Consider the following 16,037-nt stretch of genomic DNA (forward strand, 5'->3'; position numbering starts at 1 on the left):
GGCTGGGTCAGGAGGCAGCAGGACATGCCTCCTTCCTCCACTAGCCAACTTGGAACTGAGCCACAGGGTTAGGCGGCTGGCAGGAGAAATGTCTGGGCATCTGGCTGGGATGGAGTTGCTAACCAGCTAGGGAAAGACAGAGTGTAGTTAAGGCCAAGCGTGTGTCAATGCAGCGTGTGTGTGTGTGTGTGTGTGTGTGTGTGTGTGTGTGTGTGTGTGTGTGTGTGTGTGTGAGAAGAGGTCATGATGTAGTAATTATGAATGAAAGTAGCCCCCAAAACAGGAAATCCCCACTGCACCCCAATACTTCTACTCACGTCTTCTCCTCACCTCCCCGCTCTGACAAGAGGCCCGCTTTCCTCGGTAGTTCCACAGCCCCTCACCAGGCCTTGTGTAGCTCACCCCAGGCTTGGTCCACTGGCTCCCCCATGCTCACAGCTGATTGTGGGTACTAAGATGTACCCGCTGGTTTTGTGTGTCGGTTTGACACAGGCTGGAGTTATCACAGAGAAAGGAGCTTCAGGTGAGGAAGTGCCTCCATGAGGTCCAGCTGTAAGGCATTTTCTCAATTAGTGATCAAGTGGGGAGGGCCCATTGTGGGTGGGGCCATCCCTGGGCTGGTAGTCTTGGATTCTATAAGAAAACAGACTGAGTAAGCCAGGGGAAGCAAGCCAGTAAGGAACATCCCTCCATGGCCTCTGCATCAGCTCCTGCTTCCTGACCTGCTTGAGTTCCAGTCCTGACTTCTTTTGGTGATGAACAGCAATGTGGAAGTGTAAGCTCAATAAACCCTTTCCTCCCCAACGTGCTTCTTGGTCATGATGTTTGTGCAGGAATAGAAACCCTGACTGAGACACAAGGCAAGAGGACAGATGGGAGGGACGCTCCAGCCAGGGTCTCACTTCAGTGACTTGGAGCAAGAAGAGTATGAAAGGTCTATGTGGATGCTTACCTGAAGCTTCCAAGATGGCGTGCTCAGTGGGAGGCAGCTCGCAGTGAGCTCTTCCATCTGCATAGCTTCTTCTGATGGACTGTGCAGGAGCCCCCACTGAGACAGAGATGGGAGTCCTCCTGCATCTCTCCGGAGCTTTTCACAAAGCTGTTGCTTTCAAACATCCTTCACACTTTGTAACAACATTGTTACTCTTCTGTAGCCTTGATTCAAGCAACCTTGGATTGACATCCTTACAAAGTTCTATACTGAGCGTGTATGGGCTTTCTCCCCCAATATTAGCTCTTAAAAGCAATACAGCATAGCTACTATTATTACATAGCATTCACAGTGCATTATGTGATACAGGTGTAATCTATGCAGAGGGCAGGCTCATGACTAATCTAAATTAAAGTTTTCGAAAGAATGTGCAAAAGCCACATGCAAAAACCATGGCAGTTTATGGACGGGACTTGAGAACCTGCAGCAGCAATGTCTTGAGACCAACTTCCTACGGATACCTAGAGGTGACAGGAGCAAATCCCCCCCCCTCCTCACTTTCCAGGCCTCAGCATGGCTGGGTATCATGGCCACGCCTGCACTATGAGCGCTCAGGGAGCTGAAGCAGTTCAAAGCCGATCTGGGGGCTCAGCGCCAGCCCAACTTGGGCTATGGAGGAAGACCCTATTTCAAAAACAAGCAAATAAAAAGGCTGGGCACAGTGGCTAATGCCTGTGATCCTAGCATTCAGGGGTTAGAAGCAGGAGGATCCTGAGTTCAAGGACAGCCTCAGCTACATAGATACCTCAAAGTCAGCCTGGGATAAACCTCTGACTTGAGAGGAAGAGAAGAGGACATTGGAGGACGCTATTATGTTTGGTTTCTTGCTTTCTTTTCTTCTGCTTCATTTTTTCCCCACCCCACAGGGTCCACCAGGCCACCTTGACCTTGAATTCACAGCAGTCTTGCCTTTGATCCCTAAATACTGAGATTACAGTGTGCACCACCATGCCCAACTTTGAATACAACTGTCTAAGAGACAAGAGTTTGTAGATCACTAATTACTAAACTTTAATTTTTTTTTACTGTTCTATAGTTTTTGAAGTTGGTCTGACTTGGTGGTCCACACCTGCAATCCCAGCACCTAAATGGAGATAGGAAGACCAGGAGTTCAAAAGCCAGCCTCAGATGCCTGTTGAATTTGAGGGTAGCCTGGGCTATATGAGACTGTCTTTGAAAAAGATACAAGTTCTGCGCCGGTGACATGATTCAGCAGCTAAGGACACCAGCTGCTCTTCCAGCAGATGGGTTTGATTCCCAGTGCCCACTCCATGCAGTTCTAGTGCTAGGGGATGTAATGCCTTCTTCTGGCCTCTGAGGTCATCAGCCACTCATATGGTGCATGACATACATGCAAGAAAAACATCCATGTGCATAAAATAAATGCACATAAAATATATTGGAGAGCAATTGAAGAGAAGACACCGCATGCTTGCCAGGCATGATGGCGCACACCTTAAATCTCAGTTCTCAAGAGGCAGAGGCAGACAGGGGTCTGGGAGTTTGGGGTCAACCTGGGTACATAGTGAGTTCCAGTCTAGTGAAGGCGCACAGTGAGACCCACAAAACAAATCCACAATGCCAATTCCTGTCACCTGCACAAACCTGTGCACACACATACACACACACACACGATCCTTTTCCTTTTCAATCTCAGTTTTCCCCAACAATATCTAGATAGGCCAAATTGGCCTCAAACTCATGAGTCTTCTGGCTTAGCCTGGCGTGGTTTATTTACTTAAGTACATGTTTATTTATTATGTGTGCACCCACGACTATGTGTGTGGTCACACGTGTGCGCATGTGAGGGTCAGAAGGCAACTTGAGGGAATCAGCCCTCTCCTTCCATCTTGTATGTTCAAGGACTAGTACAGGCCGCAGGCTTGGTAACAGCACTTTAGGTAAAGACAGTTCACCAGATCCCTGTGTCATTTTAAACCCTAGGTTCTCCCCCACATTTCACTATTCACCAATATTCCCCAGTGGGCCCAGGCAACAGCAGCCTGTGGTGCTGGTGGTGGGGCCCCTGAGTCCACGCCAAGCTGCTCTGATGAAGAAACCGTGAGCTGGAGGAGAGGAGTGACTTGTCTCAGCTCTTGTGTTTAGTAGCCAAAGAGCCAGATTCTGGATGGAGGCTACTGGCCCAGCTGGGCTGGCAACATCATTGTTTGTATTGGGTGCCTGCCCTGTGTGCACCTTTGGTGCTTCCTCTAGATGCCCTTTCCCCCTGCTGGCTTTCCACACCTTGCCCTGGCCTTTCCTCTCACTCCCCCTGGCATCTCACTATTTCACACAGTACAGAAAAAACAACACATGGGATGGATGGAGAAACTGGGTCAAGACTTAAGGCAGGCATGCGGGCAGAGCTCAGAGGTAGAATGTGTCCCAGCATGTGTAAGGCCATGCGTGGTCCAATCCCCACGACATCAAGGGGGTTAAAAAAAAAACCCAAAGAGTTTAGGCAGTACAATTTCAGAATATTTGTAAATTTTAATTTTTCTCTGATTATAACTGTAGCAGATACCAGTGGGGGGAAATTTGGAAGATAACTTATCATGTGACTCAGGATAAAATGTGTAACAAATACTGATAGAGCCAGGTGTACTGGTTAACACCTAAAACCCCAGCACTCAGGTGGCTGAGGCAGAAAGATTGACGTGAGTTCAGAGCCAAGCCACACTACCTGGTGAATTTCAGGCTGGTCTGGGCTCTAGAGTGAGACTCTGCCTTAAACACCATAACAAAAACAAAACCACACCAAAAACACTGGCAGTCATTCAGTAGCTGTTCTTTTATTTCCAACATTGTATGAAAATATCTCATTTATAGCACGTGGTTCATTCGGCAAATGTAAAAGTACCTACTTTACATCAGGCATTGCTCTGGGTTTAGGTATGTAGCAATTTTCAGAACAACCGGAATCCTCATCCTCACCAAGCTACAGTCTAATGGGAGAAAGTAGGCAACAGGAGACGGATTTGGGGGTGTTGGGCACTAGGGAGACAGTGAAGCCACGGAGGGGACCCAGGGGCGTGTGGGGGCTGGTACTGAAGCAGAGGGGCTGTTTAGGAAGGGCACTGTGAGAACTGACTTTAAGGTAGGGTCCAGAAGTGTGACCCAATCGTTCTCCCACTCATTCATCCAGCATTTAGTAAACATGTCTGACACAGAGGACCCGGCAGTGAATAGACCTTTACAATATGGGTCACACATCCTCCTGTCCAGGGCAGTGACTGCTGGGGTATCTTAGTCAGGGTTTCTATTCCTGCACAAACATCATGACCAAGAAGCAAGTTGGAGAGGAAAGGGTTTATTGAGCTTATAGTTTCACACTGCTGTTCATCACTAAAGGAAGTCAGGACTGGAACTCAAGCAGGTCAGGAAGCAGGAGCTGATGCAGAGGCTATGGAGGGATGTTACTGGCTTGCTTCCCCTGGCTTGCTCAGCCTGCTCTCTTATAGAACCCAAGGGCACCAGCCCAAAGGTGGAACCACCCACAAGGGGCCCTTTCCACTTGATCACTAATTGAGAAAATGCCCCACAGCTGGATCTCATGGAGGCACTTCCCCAACTGAAGCTCCTTTCTCTGTGATAACTCCAGCCTGTGTCAAGTTGACACACAAAACTAGCCAGTACATGGGGGTGGGGGGGGGACTGTTTTGTTTAGTGTTGATTTTTCCCCCCTTTTATTTTCTTCCTTCTTTCCTTCCTCATCAGATCCCTGCCCATGCCAGTTCTGGAGCTGGCCCTGAACTCTCTAAGCTATCTCAGCCTCCTCAGTGTTAGGATCAGGATGTGACCCGCCTAGTGTCACACTCAGCTTCCACAGCCTACCTCTGTCTCAGCCCCTCGGGTTGCTACGGCTACCTGGGAAGAGCAGAAACCTTGCTCTGCTCTACTTAATAGTTTGAAAACTGAAAAGTCCAAGATAGGGAGCAAGAATGAGTCTGTCCTAAATCCATTCTCTCTCTCTCTCTCTCTCTCTCTCTCTCTCTCTCTCTCTCTCTCTCTCTCTCTCTCTGTCTCTCTGAGAGAGGTTATATAGTTTTGACTGTCCAGACTGACCTCATACTCACAGAGATCCACCTGCCTGTTTCTCATGAGTGTTGGGATTAAATACCTCTAAGTATTTTTCATTTGAAGATATAAAAAGTCTAAAGCAAATATCTACTTTCCTCCCAAATAAAAAGACTGGCTCACCTTCCATCTTTGTTCCCTAAGGCTTCCACCCCCATTGTGAAAGTGTGTGGTAGATACTTTTCTATTACTGTAATATTCTGACAAACCTGTTATGAAATAGAGCGGGGTAGTCACTTTTCTATTACTATAATAAGGTATCCTGACAAAGGCAACTTGGAAGGCTTTTTTTGGGGTAGAATTTGAGGGTACCTGTCCATCATGGCAGGACTGCAAGGCTGGCAGCAGGAGCCTGAGGCAGCTGGTAACATTGTATCACATTGTATCTACCCTGCAAAAGTTCAGCTCTCTCCATTCAGTCCCCGACCCCTACTATAATGAACCTAATCCAGGAACTCCCTTACACACTTTCCCAGGAGTTGTTTCCATGGGGTTTCTAAATTCCATCAAGCCAATAATCAGGATTAACCAATACAGAAGGCCCCAGTAGCCCAGGCTGGCCCCAGTTGCCCAGGCTTGCTCCAGTAGCCTAGGCTGGCTTTGAACTCATTAATACAGTTGAAGCTGACATTGAAACGGCCCTCTAGCCTCAACGCTCCAGTACTAGGACTGTAGATATTCAACACCAAACCCAGTTTCCTGTTTCCTTCCTAAATGTTTCCCTGGGCTTTCTTAGTTCATCTTATCTTTCCTTTCCCACACTAATCATTACTAAAAATATTTTTGAGTTGCTGTAATTTGAATGGACCCATTTGTTTCCTAAATATTTAACCACTTTCTCTGGGCAGCTCATTTCCTTTTGACCTCTGTTTTCTTTTTTCTTAAACACACCAGAGGTTGGTTTCCTTTGTAAAGGCCCATGGGTTCTGTTATCCGAAGATGTCCTTATCTTACTCTTTTCAAAACAAATAAATGTTCTTGTCAGGAGCAGATCGCTTGTGCCGGTAATCACAGCACTTTGGGAGACTGAGGTAGAGATGAAGAACTGGCCAGTAAGACTCTGACTCAAAAGTTAATCATCTGACTTGATTCCTATATAATACATGCAATAAATTTCACATGAGTTATGAAATTTCTGGTGTATGTGCATGAGTAGGGGTGGGGAGACAAGCTAAACAAGGACTTACAAATCTCCCAAGTTGCCTTCACAAAAGATAGATATATATATAAATGACCCTGAACTGTTCATCCCACACATCCCCAGTGCTGGAATTCCAGGCATATGCCACCATCACACCTGATGTATGCAATGCTGGGGACTGGACCCAGGACTTGAGCATGCTAGGCAACAATGCCCAAGGTTCAGCATGTCATTCAGTGGTTCTGAATGCATTCAGAATTCTGCAACTATTACTAATTTCAGAACATTTTATCACCCACCATAAAAAGAAACCACCTGTGGGTATGATGGTTTCAATCCCCAGGGGCCAGAGGCAGTCCATCTGCGTTTCAGGCTAGCCTAATGCATATTTTATATGTAAGGTCTTATATAGCAAGACCTTGTACCAGAAACCAAAGGGGGGAAAATGAAGAAATTGCTCACCTTTTAGTGTGGTGACCACTAATCTATGTTGTCTCTTTTTTTCCAGGCCCTGCTCACTCCAGTCCTAATTTTTTTTTTTATATCTATTCTGGCCTGACATGTCACCTAAATGGAATCATGTTTGTGTCTGTTCTGTTATTTTGTGTGAATGTTTCACTTGTGAACACCACTGCTAGTTGTGAGCTGCCACGTGGGGCTGGGAATGGATCCTGGGTCACCTCTCCGGCTCTGGTTTCTGTTAGTTAGCATAACATTTGTCTCATCCACATTAGGACATATATATATATATATATATATATATATATATATATATATATATATATATATATATATATATATATATATACAAGTCGGTTTTGTTTCATTTATTTTACTTTTTCAAGACAGGGTGTCTGTGTGTAGCACTGCTATCCTGAAAGTCAACTCTGTAAACCAAGCTGGCCTTGAACTCGAGAGATCTGACTGCTTCCCTAGCCCTGGGATTAAGCCATTTTGTTTTAAGACAGTGTAGCTTGTAGGCCAGGCTGGCCCCTAACTTGCTAGGTACTGAAGATGGCCTTGAATTTATATAGCCCCTCCTTCATCCACCTCCCAAACGCTGGGAGTATGGGTGTGACGTTGGGCCAGATAAGTGCTCCCTATTCCATCTCCTGTACTTACTTTTTCTTAACATACCATGGAGACTGTGTTAAATACGTACGGACCTTTTCTCTTCCTGGTTTAAGGCAATCCCTGTACGAATGCCCTCACGATCTATATAACCAGCCTCTATTGATGGGCTTTCTCAATCCGCAGTGCTGGGAGTCCATACTCCACAGGAGGGGGTTTACCCGGGGGTTAATTCCCAGAAGTTGAACTCTGGGTAAAGGGGTACAGACACTGTGTATAATCCTGAACAGCACTGATGTGAGCTGCCCAGGAAGCCTGTCGTCTGCCGCACTGCACGTCTCTTCTTCCAGGCATCCCCGCCCTCTCCGTGACAGACAGATGTTCTAGAAAGTAGGGGAAAGGTCACGGCGGAAGTCAGCTTCCTCCCTCCGACTTTGTTTGGTTTAGAGGCGAGGGCTTCTCCCACACAGAACTGGCTCTTCCCCGGGTTCACTGACTAGCTAGCTGGTCCTGGAAGTCGTGAGAACGCATCCTTCCCCCGTCCCACACCCCCATACCCCGCCCTTTGCAGTAACTATCGTGTTCTCCTGTTCACTGTTAGACTCGAGGGCTTCCCCTACTCTCGGGAGCCCAAGGAATCTTTTCTGAGATTCCCTTTTGGGACAAGCACCTCTACTTTGCCTTGGTTAAGGCCGGCACTTTCCAGGGATGAAGCGTAGATCGTGACCTCATCTCTAATTCAAGTAAAGGCGCCTTTAAAAGAAAATAGCTTACTTTTTAAAGGCATCTAAAAGCCAATGCCCTAAGGACCGGAGCCACTTAAGACAACAAGGTGATTTGTCCAGACGCCGTAAAAAGCCGAGACCAAGGCCAGGAGGAGTATTTTACTTTCACTTGGGAAGGCTCGAGGCCAGACGCAGCTATACGATAAGAACCTGACTCAAGAAAGGAAGAAAAGAAAGGAAGGAGGAAGAAAGAAAGAAGGAAGGAAAGAAAGAGAAAAGACGAGGATAAAAGAAAGGAAAAAGAAAATAAAAGACGAACGAAGGGAGGGAGGGAGGAACCCCCGCCGGGCCTTCACCCCGCGCGTGGCTCCAAGAGCGGTGGTCACTTCAAGTTCCGCATCCAGAGATGGGGGAGGGGGAGGGGATAAAGTCGCCTTTCGGCTCCTGATTTCCTAAAAGGCGGCCGGCGGGGCTGAACCTCATGCTGTCCACTCCCGACCGCAGTGAATCAACGGTGAGCCGCGTGCTAACCGTGACTCCCCGAGCGCTCCGCAGCAACGACGCGGCTGACGCAGGGGCAGGGTGAACAGCGGACGTGCCCCGAGGCGAGCGCGCGGGTTCAGTGCGCGTGCGCGCTCTCCGAGGGCGGAGCCTCGCCCAGAAGGGGCGGGGCCTCGGGCGGTCCGTTTCTCTTTGCTACTTAATTCTATCCAGAGCGGTGCTTGCGTGGAGCTTCCACGTTTGCGACTCAGCGGACCTTCCTTACTCCTGCACGTCCTGGTGTGACTGTGAGCAGCCGTCTCCCGACTCTTCCTCCTGAGGTAACTGGCCCAGGACTCCCCCAGGCCGGAGGCCGAGTCCTGGATCCCTCGCCGGGTCCGTCGGGCTACCTTCGTTTGCGTCAGGCAGGGCTGTGCACTTGGAGCCTTCTCGGGCTCTCTGCGTGCGTCGCCCAGTCGATGAACTCCATGGGCCACCTTTGTTTGCCCACCAATTTCACCAAAGTACCTTAGCCTTCCCTTCCTGTCACCACATTTGAGGGTTGTAGTAGCTGCCCCCTTGAAGGCTGGGTTCTTGTTTGTAGGACAGCCTTGTGGCCTTGTGTACCTTCCAGAATGCCTGAGCTATTTGAAAGCATTCAAATATGTTTGGATACATTAACTAGATTTGCCTTTTTGCTACTTTGTGTTTGCTACTTTTTCTTTTGTGGTGCTTGGGATTGAACCTAGACTCTTGTATGTGCTAGGTATGTCTTATACCGCTGGGCTGCATCACCTACCAGCCCTTAGGTTACTTTTGAGACAAGTCTTCACTAAATCCGCCAAATTAGCTTTGCATTCTCTATAGCTAACCTTAAACATGCATTCGATCTGCCTCAGCCTCCTTCATAGCTGGGATTACAGGCTTTTGACATCCTTATTGTTTATAGTGATATTATATTCAAGAAGTTTATAAGTCCCCTGGTGATGGTGGTTGTAGGAGGCAGACACAGGTGGATCTCTGTGAGTTCGAGGCCAGCCTGGTCTAGAGCTAGTTCCAGGACAGCCTGGGGTACACAAAGAAACCGTGTCTGGGGATGGGGGGGTAGGAGGTGTGTTGCAATCAACTTGAATGTACAATACAGGAGAAACTTATAGAGCAGTTTGCTCTAGGACATATTCCTATTTCTTATTCTTGGGGTACTACAGCATGCTAGGCTAGGCAAGCACTCTATACCACTGAGTTATATTTCTCAGCCCACTTTTTTACTTTTTGAGTCAGGGTGTCACTAAGTTGCCCAAGCTGGGTTTTAACTCACTGTGTAGCTCAAGTATGCACCACCAGCCACACCTAGCATTTTCTTGTATTTCATATATATACACAATATATATGTATATATGTATATGTATATATATTATACATACATACACACACACACACACAGATTCATGGAAGCTGTTGGCCTCCATGTTTTGTATGCTGTGCATCATGGGTGTGTGTAGAGGCCAAAAGAAGATGTCAGATTCCCTAGGACTGGAATTACAGATGGTTGTGAACTGCCATGTGGCGGCTGGTCCTCTGCAAGAGCAGCCGGTGCTAACCTCGGAGCCATCTCTCCAACCCTATTTTCTTTTTTCTTTCTTTTTTTTTGGGGGGGGGTGGTTGTTTTTGTTTTTGTTTTTGGATTTTTTTTTTTTTTTTTCCCCAAGACAGGGTTTCTCTGTATAGCCCTGGCTGTCCTGGAACTCACTCTGTAAACCAGGCTGGCCTCGAACTTAGAAATCCACCCGCCTCTGCCTCCCAGAGTGCTGGGATTGCAGGTGTGCGCCACCACTGCCCCGCTCCCTATTTTCTTTATGCTGATGTAAGGTTAAGTCCTGGCACTGTAACGTAGGGTTTGTACCTTGTGCTTGGTGGGAATAGTCTTAAAGAGAGGTAAAGGTAGTTGGGTGTGTGGGATGTACCTGTAGGCCCAGCACTTAAGAGGACTGATTGCTTGCGTTTGAGGCTAGCCTGGGCTACATAGCAGGAAGAGGTAAAGACATACAGTTGTAAGCAGCGTGCTCCTGACATTATCCCAGCATCGTGTGTATTTGTTCCCCAGGCACGGGGTTTGCAGTGCCCCTATACTTGGAGGCCATGCCAGGAGCAGACTTGCAGTTGCCCCTGTCTCCCTGGCCGGCGGGGGGGCCCCCTCTTGCTCCTGAGAAAAGTAGGGTTGAGATGAACTCAGACTCTTCTTTCTTTCTTCACAGCATCTGGCAGCAGAAAACAGCTCTACCTCCCTGCAGAGGAGCTGGGCACCGTCGCCATGAAGTACATGCTGAACCTCTATGCGCTGGGGGTCTTGCTGACCCTGCTTTCTATCTTCGTTAGACTGATGGAGTCACTGGGAGGCTTACTGGAGAACCCATTGCCGGGGAGCTCCGGGATCACGCGAGGTCAACTAGCCAACACACAGCCTCCCAAGGGCCTTCCGGACCATACTTCCCGAGGAGTGCAATAAACCTCCCTCCAGGCATCAGCCATACTTTGACACACTAACTTCAGCATGTCCAACCACACGGTCCACTTCCCGAGAGGCAGCATCAAATGTCTCCGAAGAACTGTTACTGGGCCTGGCAGGGAATTTTTTTTGGATGTTCCCTTACCCTGGAAAAGAGCCTGTTTGCTGTAGAGGTGTGAGTGGGTTGTCTGTGACTCTGGGATGGAGGTGCACCAGTTTCAGCTGTTGGGAGAATGGCTTTTGGTTTTGTTTGTTTCAGCACTCCGTCCTAAAGCCCTCTGACTCGTTTGGACCTAAGTATCTTCGTTGGTGTACTATTGAGTTCTTTGGACAGCATCTTAAGGGGTTGTGGGTTGGCTGTGAAGACAGAGGGTGGATTATCCAGCGTCCAGGTCTAAGTTGTACATTGTGTTTTTTCTCCAGCGTAATACACATGTGTTTGTGTATAATGTCTAAAGGGCTATGGGATAATCAAGCCTGCTCAGGGTAGGGGTGTTCTAGCCACTATGTGGCTTACATAAATTTTTCTAATAATAATAAATGTGAATATATATATATTTCCACTGTGTGTCCTGGTGACATGCCTGCCCTTGAAATTAGTAAGGAAACTGTTTAAATTCTAGATCTGTAAGTAAACTTACAGAGATAGCTAGGCGGGTGGTGGCGCATGCCTTTAATCCCAGCACTGAGTTCAAGGCCAGCCTGGTCTACAGAGTGAGTTCCAGGACAGCCAGGACTACACAGAGAAACCCTGTCTCAAAAACAAAAAACAAACAAACAAAAAAACCCCAACAACAACAACAACAAAACCTTACAGAGATAATCTCTATTTTTGAGGCAAGATCTCACTGTGGAGCCCTGGTTGTCCTGGAAGTCACTATGTAGACCAGGCTGGCCTCATAGACACACCTGGTGCCTCTTTTGCCTCTCTAGTGCTGGGATTAAAAGTGTGCACCTCTACCCCTGGCCATTTTTACTTTCGAGATAGTCACATGTATCTAAGGCTGGCCTTGTCCCCCTGATCCACCTGCCTCTACCTTCTAAGGGTAAGACTATAGGCGTCTGTCTAAACTTAATATTTTCAAATTTAGAGCAAGAAAATGCTCAAAGCTTTGTTTAGAAACTGAATATGATAGTATATGCCTTTGATTCTCAGCACTTAGGAACCTGAGGCAGGAGGATTGCCAAAAATTCCAAGGACAGCCAGGGCTGCATAGCAAGACTGAATTGAACTCAAACAAAAAGTTTTGTTTAAATGTAAACTTACCTTGGGGACGGTACCTTTCAGGTCTGCACTGATATCAGCCAGCTACCTGAGCCGAGGAAACTCAACCTTGGCCCCCCCCATGGCCGCCCCCATGGATTCAACAAACTGTAGGTCTAGCTTTTGATTGTTAGTGCTCAAGATTGACCATAAAACAACTATAGTAGTTACATTGCATTAGGTACTATAAGTAATCTAGAGATAAGATATAGTTGGGGGCTGGAGAGATGGTTCAGTGGTTAAGAGTACAAACTGTTCTTCCAGAGGTCCTGAGTTCAATTCCCAGCAACCACATGGTGGCTCACAACCATGAGATCCGTTGCTCTCTTCTGGTATATCTGAGAACAGTTACAGTGTACTATTATAAATAAAATAAATAAATCTTAAAATAAGTGCAAGATTACCACACTTGAAAGAAAGGAAGAAAGAAAAAAGATGTAGTTGGGTCCTTTGCAGATAATATGCCATTTTATATGACACTTGTCTCCAAGGCAGTGTTGTGGCATAATCCCCTCCCCCCCCCCAGAACCATTTGGCCTTGTGACTGATCCATCTCTATAAAAGAGAACTGCCCTCTCCCAGCCCTGCCCCAGTCTAAGTGAGCCTTCTTGCCGACCTAGCCTATCTTGTTCTCCTCAGTGACTTATCCAGCTAAGTGGCTGTTTGATTCTGCTTGTCTGTTTAAGTCAGCTGCGAAGCGTCTGCGTGCTGCAGGTGATTTGCCTGTGAAGGTCATAAGTAACCTAGACTGGCTTTGAAATTTAGGATCTTTCCACCCCAGCCTCAAGGATCTGGGATTATAGCTACGTTCCAGGTGTTTCAGCCCTCAACCGGATCCCAGCGGCTTCGCCTACATTGAACAGTGGAAGGAGGGTTGTTTGTTCTGAAGCAGTCTCACTACATAGCCTAGAACTGATAATGAATAGCTGACGAGTGACCCGGACTGACCTCAGAGTCCCATCTGCTTCAAGTGCTGGGATTAAAGGTGTGTGTCATTAGGTTGGACAAAGAGGCTTCCTTCCCACAATCCACCTCTCTGATCCCTGCCCTGCATATGAAAGTATTCACTCTGATTTATTTATTTATTGGGTCTTGCTATGTAGCCCAGGCTGGCTTCAAATTTGTGATTCAGTTGTTGGGGTTAAAGACACGTCACACCTTGCTTCTGGGCACTACTGGTAAGCTAGTCTTGACTTTGCTGAGGTTACAGAAAGCTGCTATATTTCATTAGTGTAGTTCTGTCAGTCGTGTATTTGGAGGGCTAGTCTTAGCAGCACTGGTCAACAAGCCAAATGACCTCAATTTGACCTCTAAAACCTACACAGTAGAAGGAAAGAACATTGCCACAGCTTGTCCTCTGAAGTCTACACATGCACTGTACCATGCTGGCGCGCGCACGCACGCGCACACACACACACACACACACACCACCACCACCACCACCACCACCACCACCACTACCAGACACACACACCAGTACCACACACACAAAGTAAATGTAGATGAAAAATTTAACGTAATTGGAGGACTGGCAAGATGGCTCAGTGGATAGAAACTTTTACTGCCAAGCCTGATGACCTGAGTTTGATCCTGAGGACCCACAGGGCTGAAGGTGAGCTCCATCTGCAAGTTGTTCCCTGACCTTCACAAATGTGCCTCCACCCCCCCAAACAAACTAATGTATAAGTAAAAAGTATAACTGGGAAGCAAACACGGTGACACACGCCTGCCTTCCATGTAAGCCCATCTCCGTTGACTTTGTTTATGTGCACATAACCGTCTCTAATTTAGAGAGGGTCTTGCTGTGTAGTCTACACTTCCTTTGAACTCTTGGCAATCCTGCTGTAGTCTCCTAATTGGTGGAGTTCCAGGGGGTCACAGGTAGGTACCACCATGCCCAGCTAATTCCAATATTACTATGCATCAAGGACATACTAAGTTATAATGTAGCACGATCACTAAAAGTTTCAGTGGTATAGAACCGTTTTCCCGGGTCCCTAAAAAGAAGCAGGTATCTAAACAGTGTGGCCCCACCTGCTCCTGCTGGTTGGTACTCCATGATCATTAAGCTGAGCCCCCTTCACCCCACCCCCACCCCTGCCATTTCTCTCGTCTCCCAGACTGCTATTAACCTGGCCTCCCATTATCATGTATTAGATGTATGGGAATGTGGCTTATACTTTATTTTATTTTATTTTACTTTATTTTTTGGTAGAGCTTAGCTACATTGATAAACTTGTGCCTCACCTAGCTTGTTAAGTTTGAACCCGATATTGTGTCATTTAATTTTTTTTTCCTTTGAGGGAACTTATAGTAAGGGTGTCCTACCTACAGGAGAGGTGTGAGTTATCTACCAGGAAGGCCATTAGTGGTAGTCATCAGCATTCCCTAAGTATTCCTTCATTTGTTTGTTTTGAGACAGAGTCTCACTGTGTAGCCCAGAATGGCCTCAAACTCACAGCAGTCTTGCCTCCATCTCTTGCGCTGGGATTACAGGTGAACGGCTAGAAGCTCACTGTTGATTCCCATGTGGCTGGATGAGGCTATGTAAAATAATTCTACTCAATCAATTCTGAGTCGACGTAACATGCCTATTCTAGATTGGAATCTGTAAGGACTATTTCCCAACCTTTAGCATCCTCCCCAAGCCCTCTGCTTTGGTAACTAAAACTGACCTATATGGGACTTCATCACTGGTATTGACCTTGGAGTAAAGAAGCCACAGAGAGGGCTGGAGAGATGGCTCAGTGTTCACAACCATCTGTAACTCGATCTGACTCCTTCTGGAGTGTCTGAAGACACATATAAAATAAATAAATCTAAAAAACAACAACAAAAAAAGTCATAACTCTCAACTGATCCCCGGGGAACGGGAAATCAGCCTTTATTGTGTGAAGCTTTAGATCTTGGGGAGAGGGCTGGAGCAGGGGCAGGAACGGGGGCAGGGGTAGGGGCAGGGGGGCAGGGTTGCTCCTGCAATGTAGCAGCTTAGTTGGATCAATCCATTGCACACAGCACCTACAGAATTCCAGACCTTTCCTCTCTGTTCTTTCTCCAATAACACATGAGAAAATAGAGGAGGTGAAGATTAAAAACTCAGGAGACAGCAGGTGTTGGCAAGGATGTGGAGAAAGAGGAACACTCCTCCACTGCTGGTGGGGTTGCAAATTGGTACAACCACTCTGGAAATCAGTCTGGCGGTTCCTCAGAAAACTGGGCACGTCACTTCCAGAGGATCCTGCTATACCACTCCTGGGCATATACCCAGAGGATTCCCTAGCATGTAATAAGGATACGTGCTCCACTATGTTCATAGCAGTCTATTTATAATAGCCAGAAGCTGGAAAAAATCCAGATATCCCTCAACGGAAGAATGGATGCAAAAAATGTGGTATATATACACAATGGAGTACTATTCAGCCATTAGAAACAATGAATTCATGAAATTCTTAGGCAAATGGATGGAGCTGGAGAACATCATACTAAGTGAGGTAACCCAGTCTCAAAAGATCAATCATGGTATGCACTCACTAATAAGTGGATATTAGCCTAGAAAATTGGAATACCCAAAACATAATCAACACATCAAATGAGGTACAAGAAGAACGGAGGAGTGAGTGGCCCCTGGTTCTGGAAAGGCTCAGTGCAGCAGTATAGGGCAAAACCAGAACAGGGAAGTGGGAAGGAGTGGTTGGGAGAACAGGGGGAGGGAAGGGGGCTTATGGGACTTTCAGGGAGTGGGGGGCTGGAAAAGGGGAAATCATTTGAAATGTAAATAAAAA

At 47.0% G+C, this 16,037-nt stretch overlaps 1 protein-coding gene across 1 annotated transcript; it reads left to right on the plus strand.

Annotated features, from left to right (window-relative positions):
• The first annotated feature begins 8,480 nt into the window (after positions 1–8,480).
• On the plus strand, positions 8,481–11,570 carry Hilpda (hypoxia inducible lipid droplet associated). The gene is made up of 2 exons (XM_052172454.1): positions 8,481–8,826; positions 10,741–11,570. Exon 2 carries the CDS (start codon positions 10,797–10,799, stop codon positions 10,989–10,991), a length of 195 nt encoding a protein of 64 aa, XP_052028414.1. The 5' UTR covers positions 8,481–8,826; positions 10,741–10,796; the 3' UTR covers positions 10,992–11,570.
• Positions 11,571–16,037: the final 4,467 nt, after the last annotated feature.

Source organism: Apodemus sylvaticus, chromosome 2, assembly GCF_947179515.1.
Source record: "Apodemus sylvaticus chromosome 2, mApoSyl1.1, whole genome shotgun sequence".
In the NCBI taxonomy this organism is placed as follows: Eukaryota; Metazoa; Chordata; class Mammalia; order Rodentia; family Muridae; genus Apodemus; species Apodemus sylvaticus.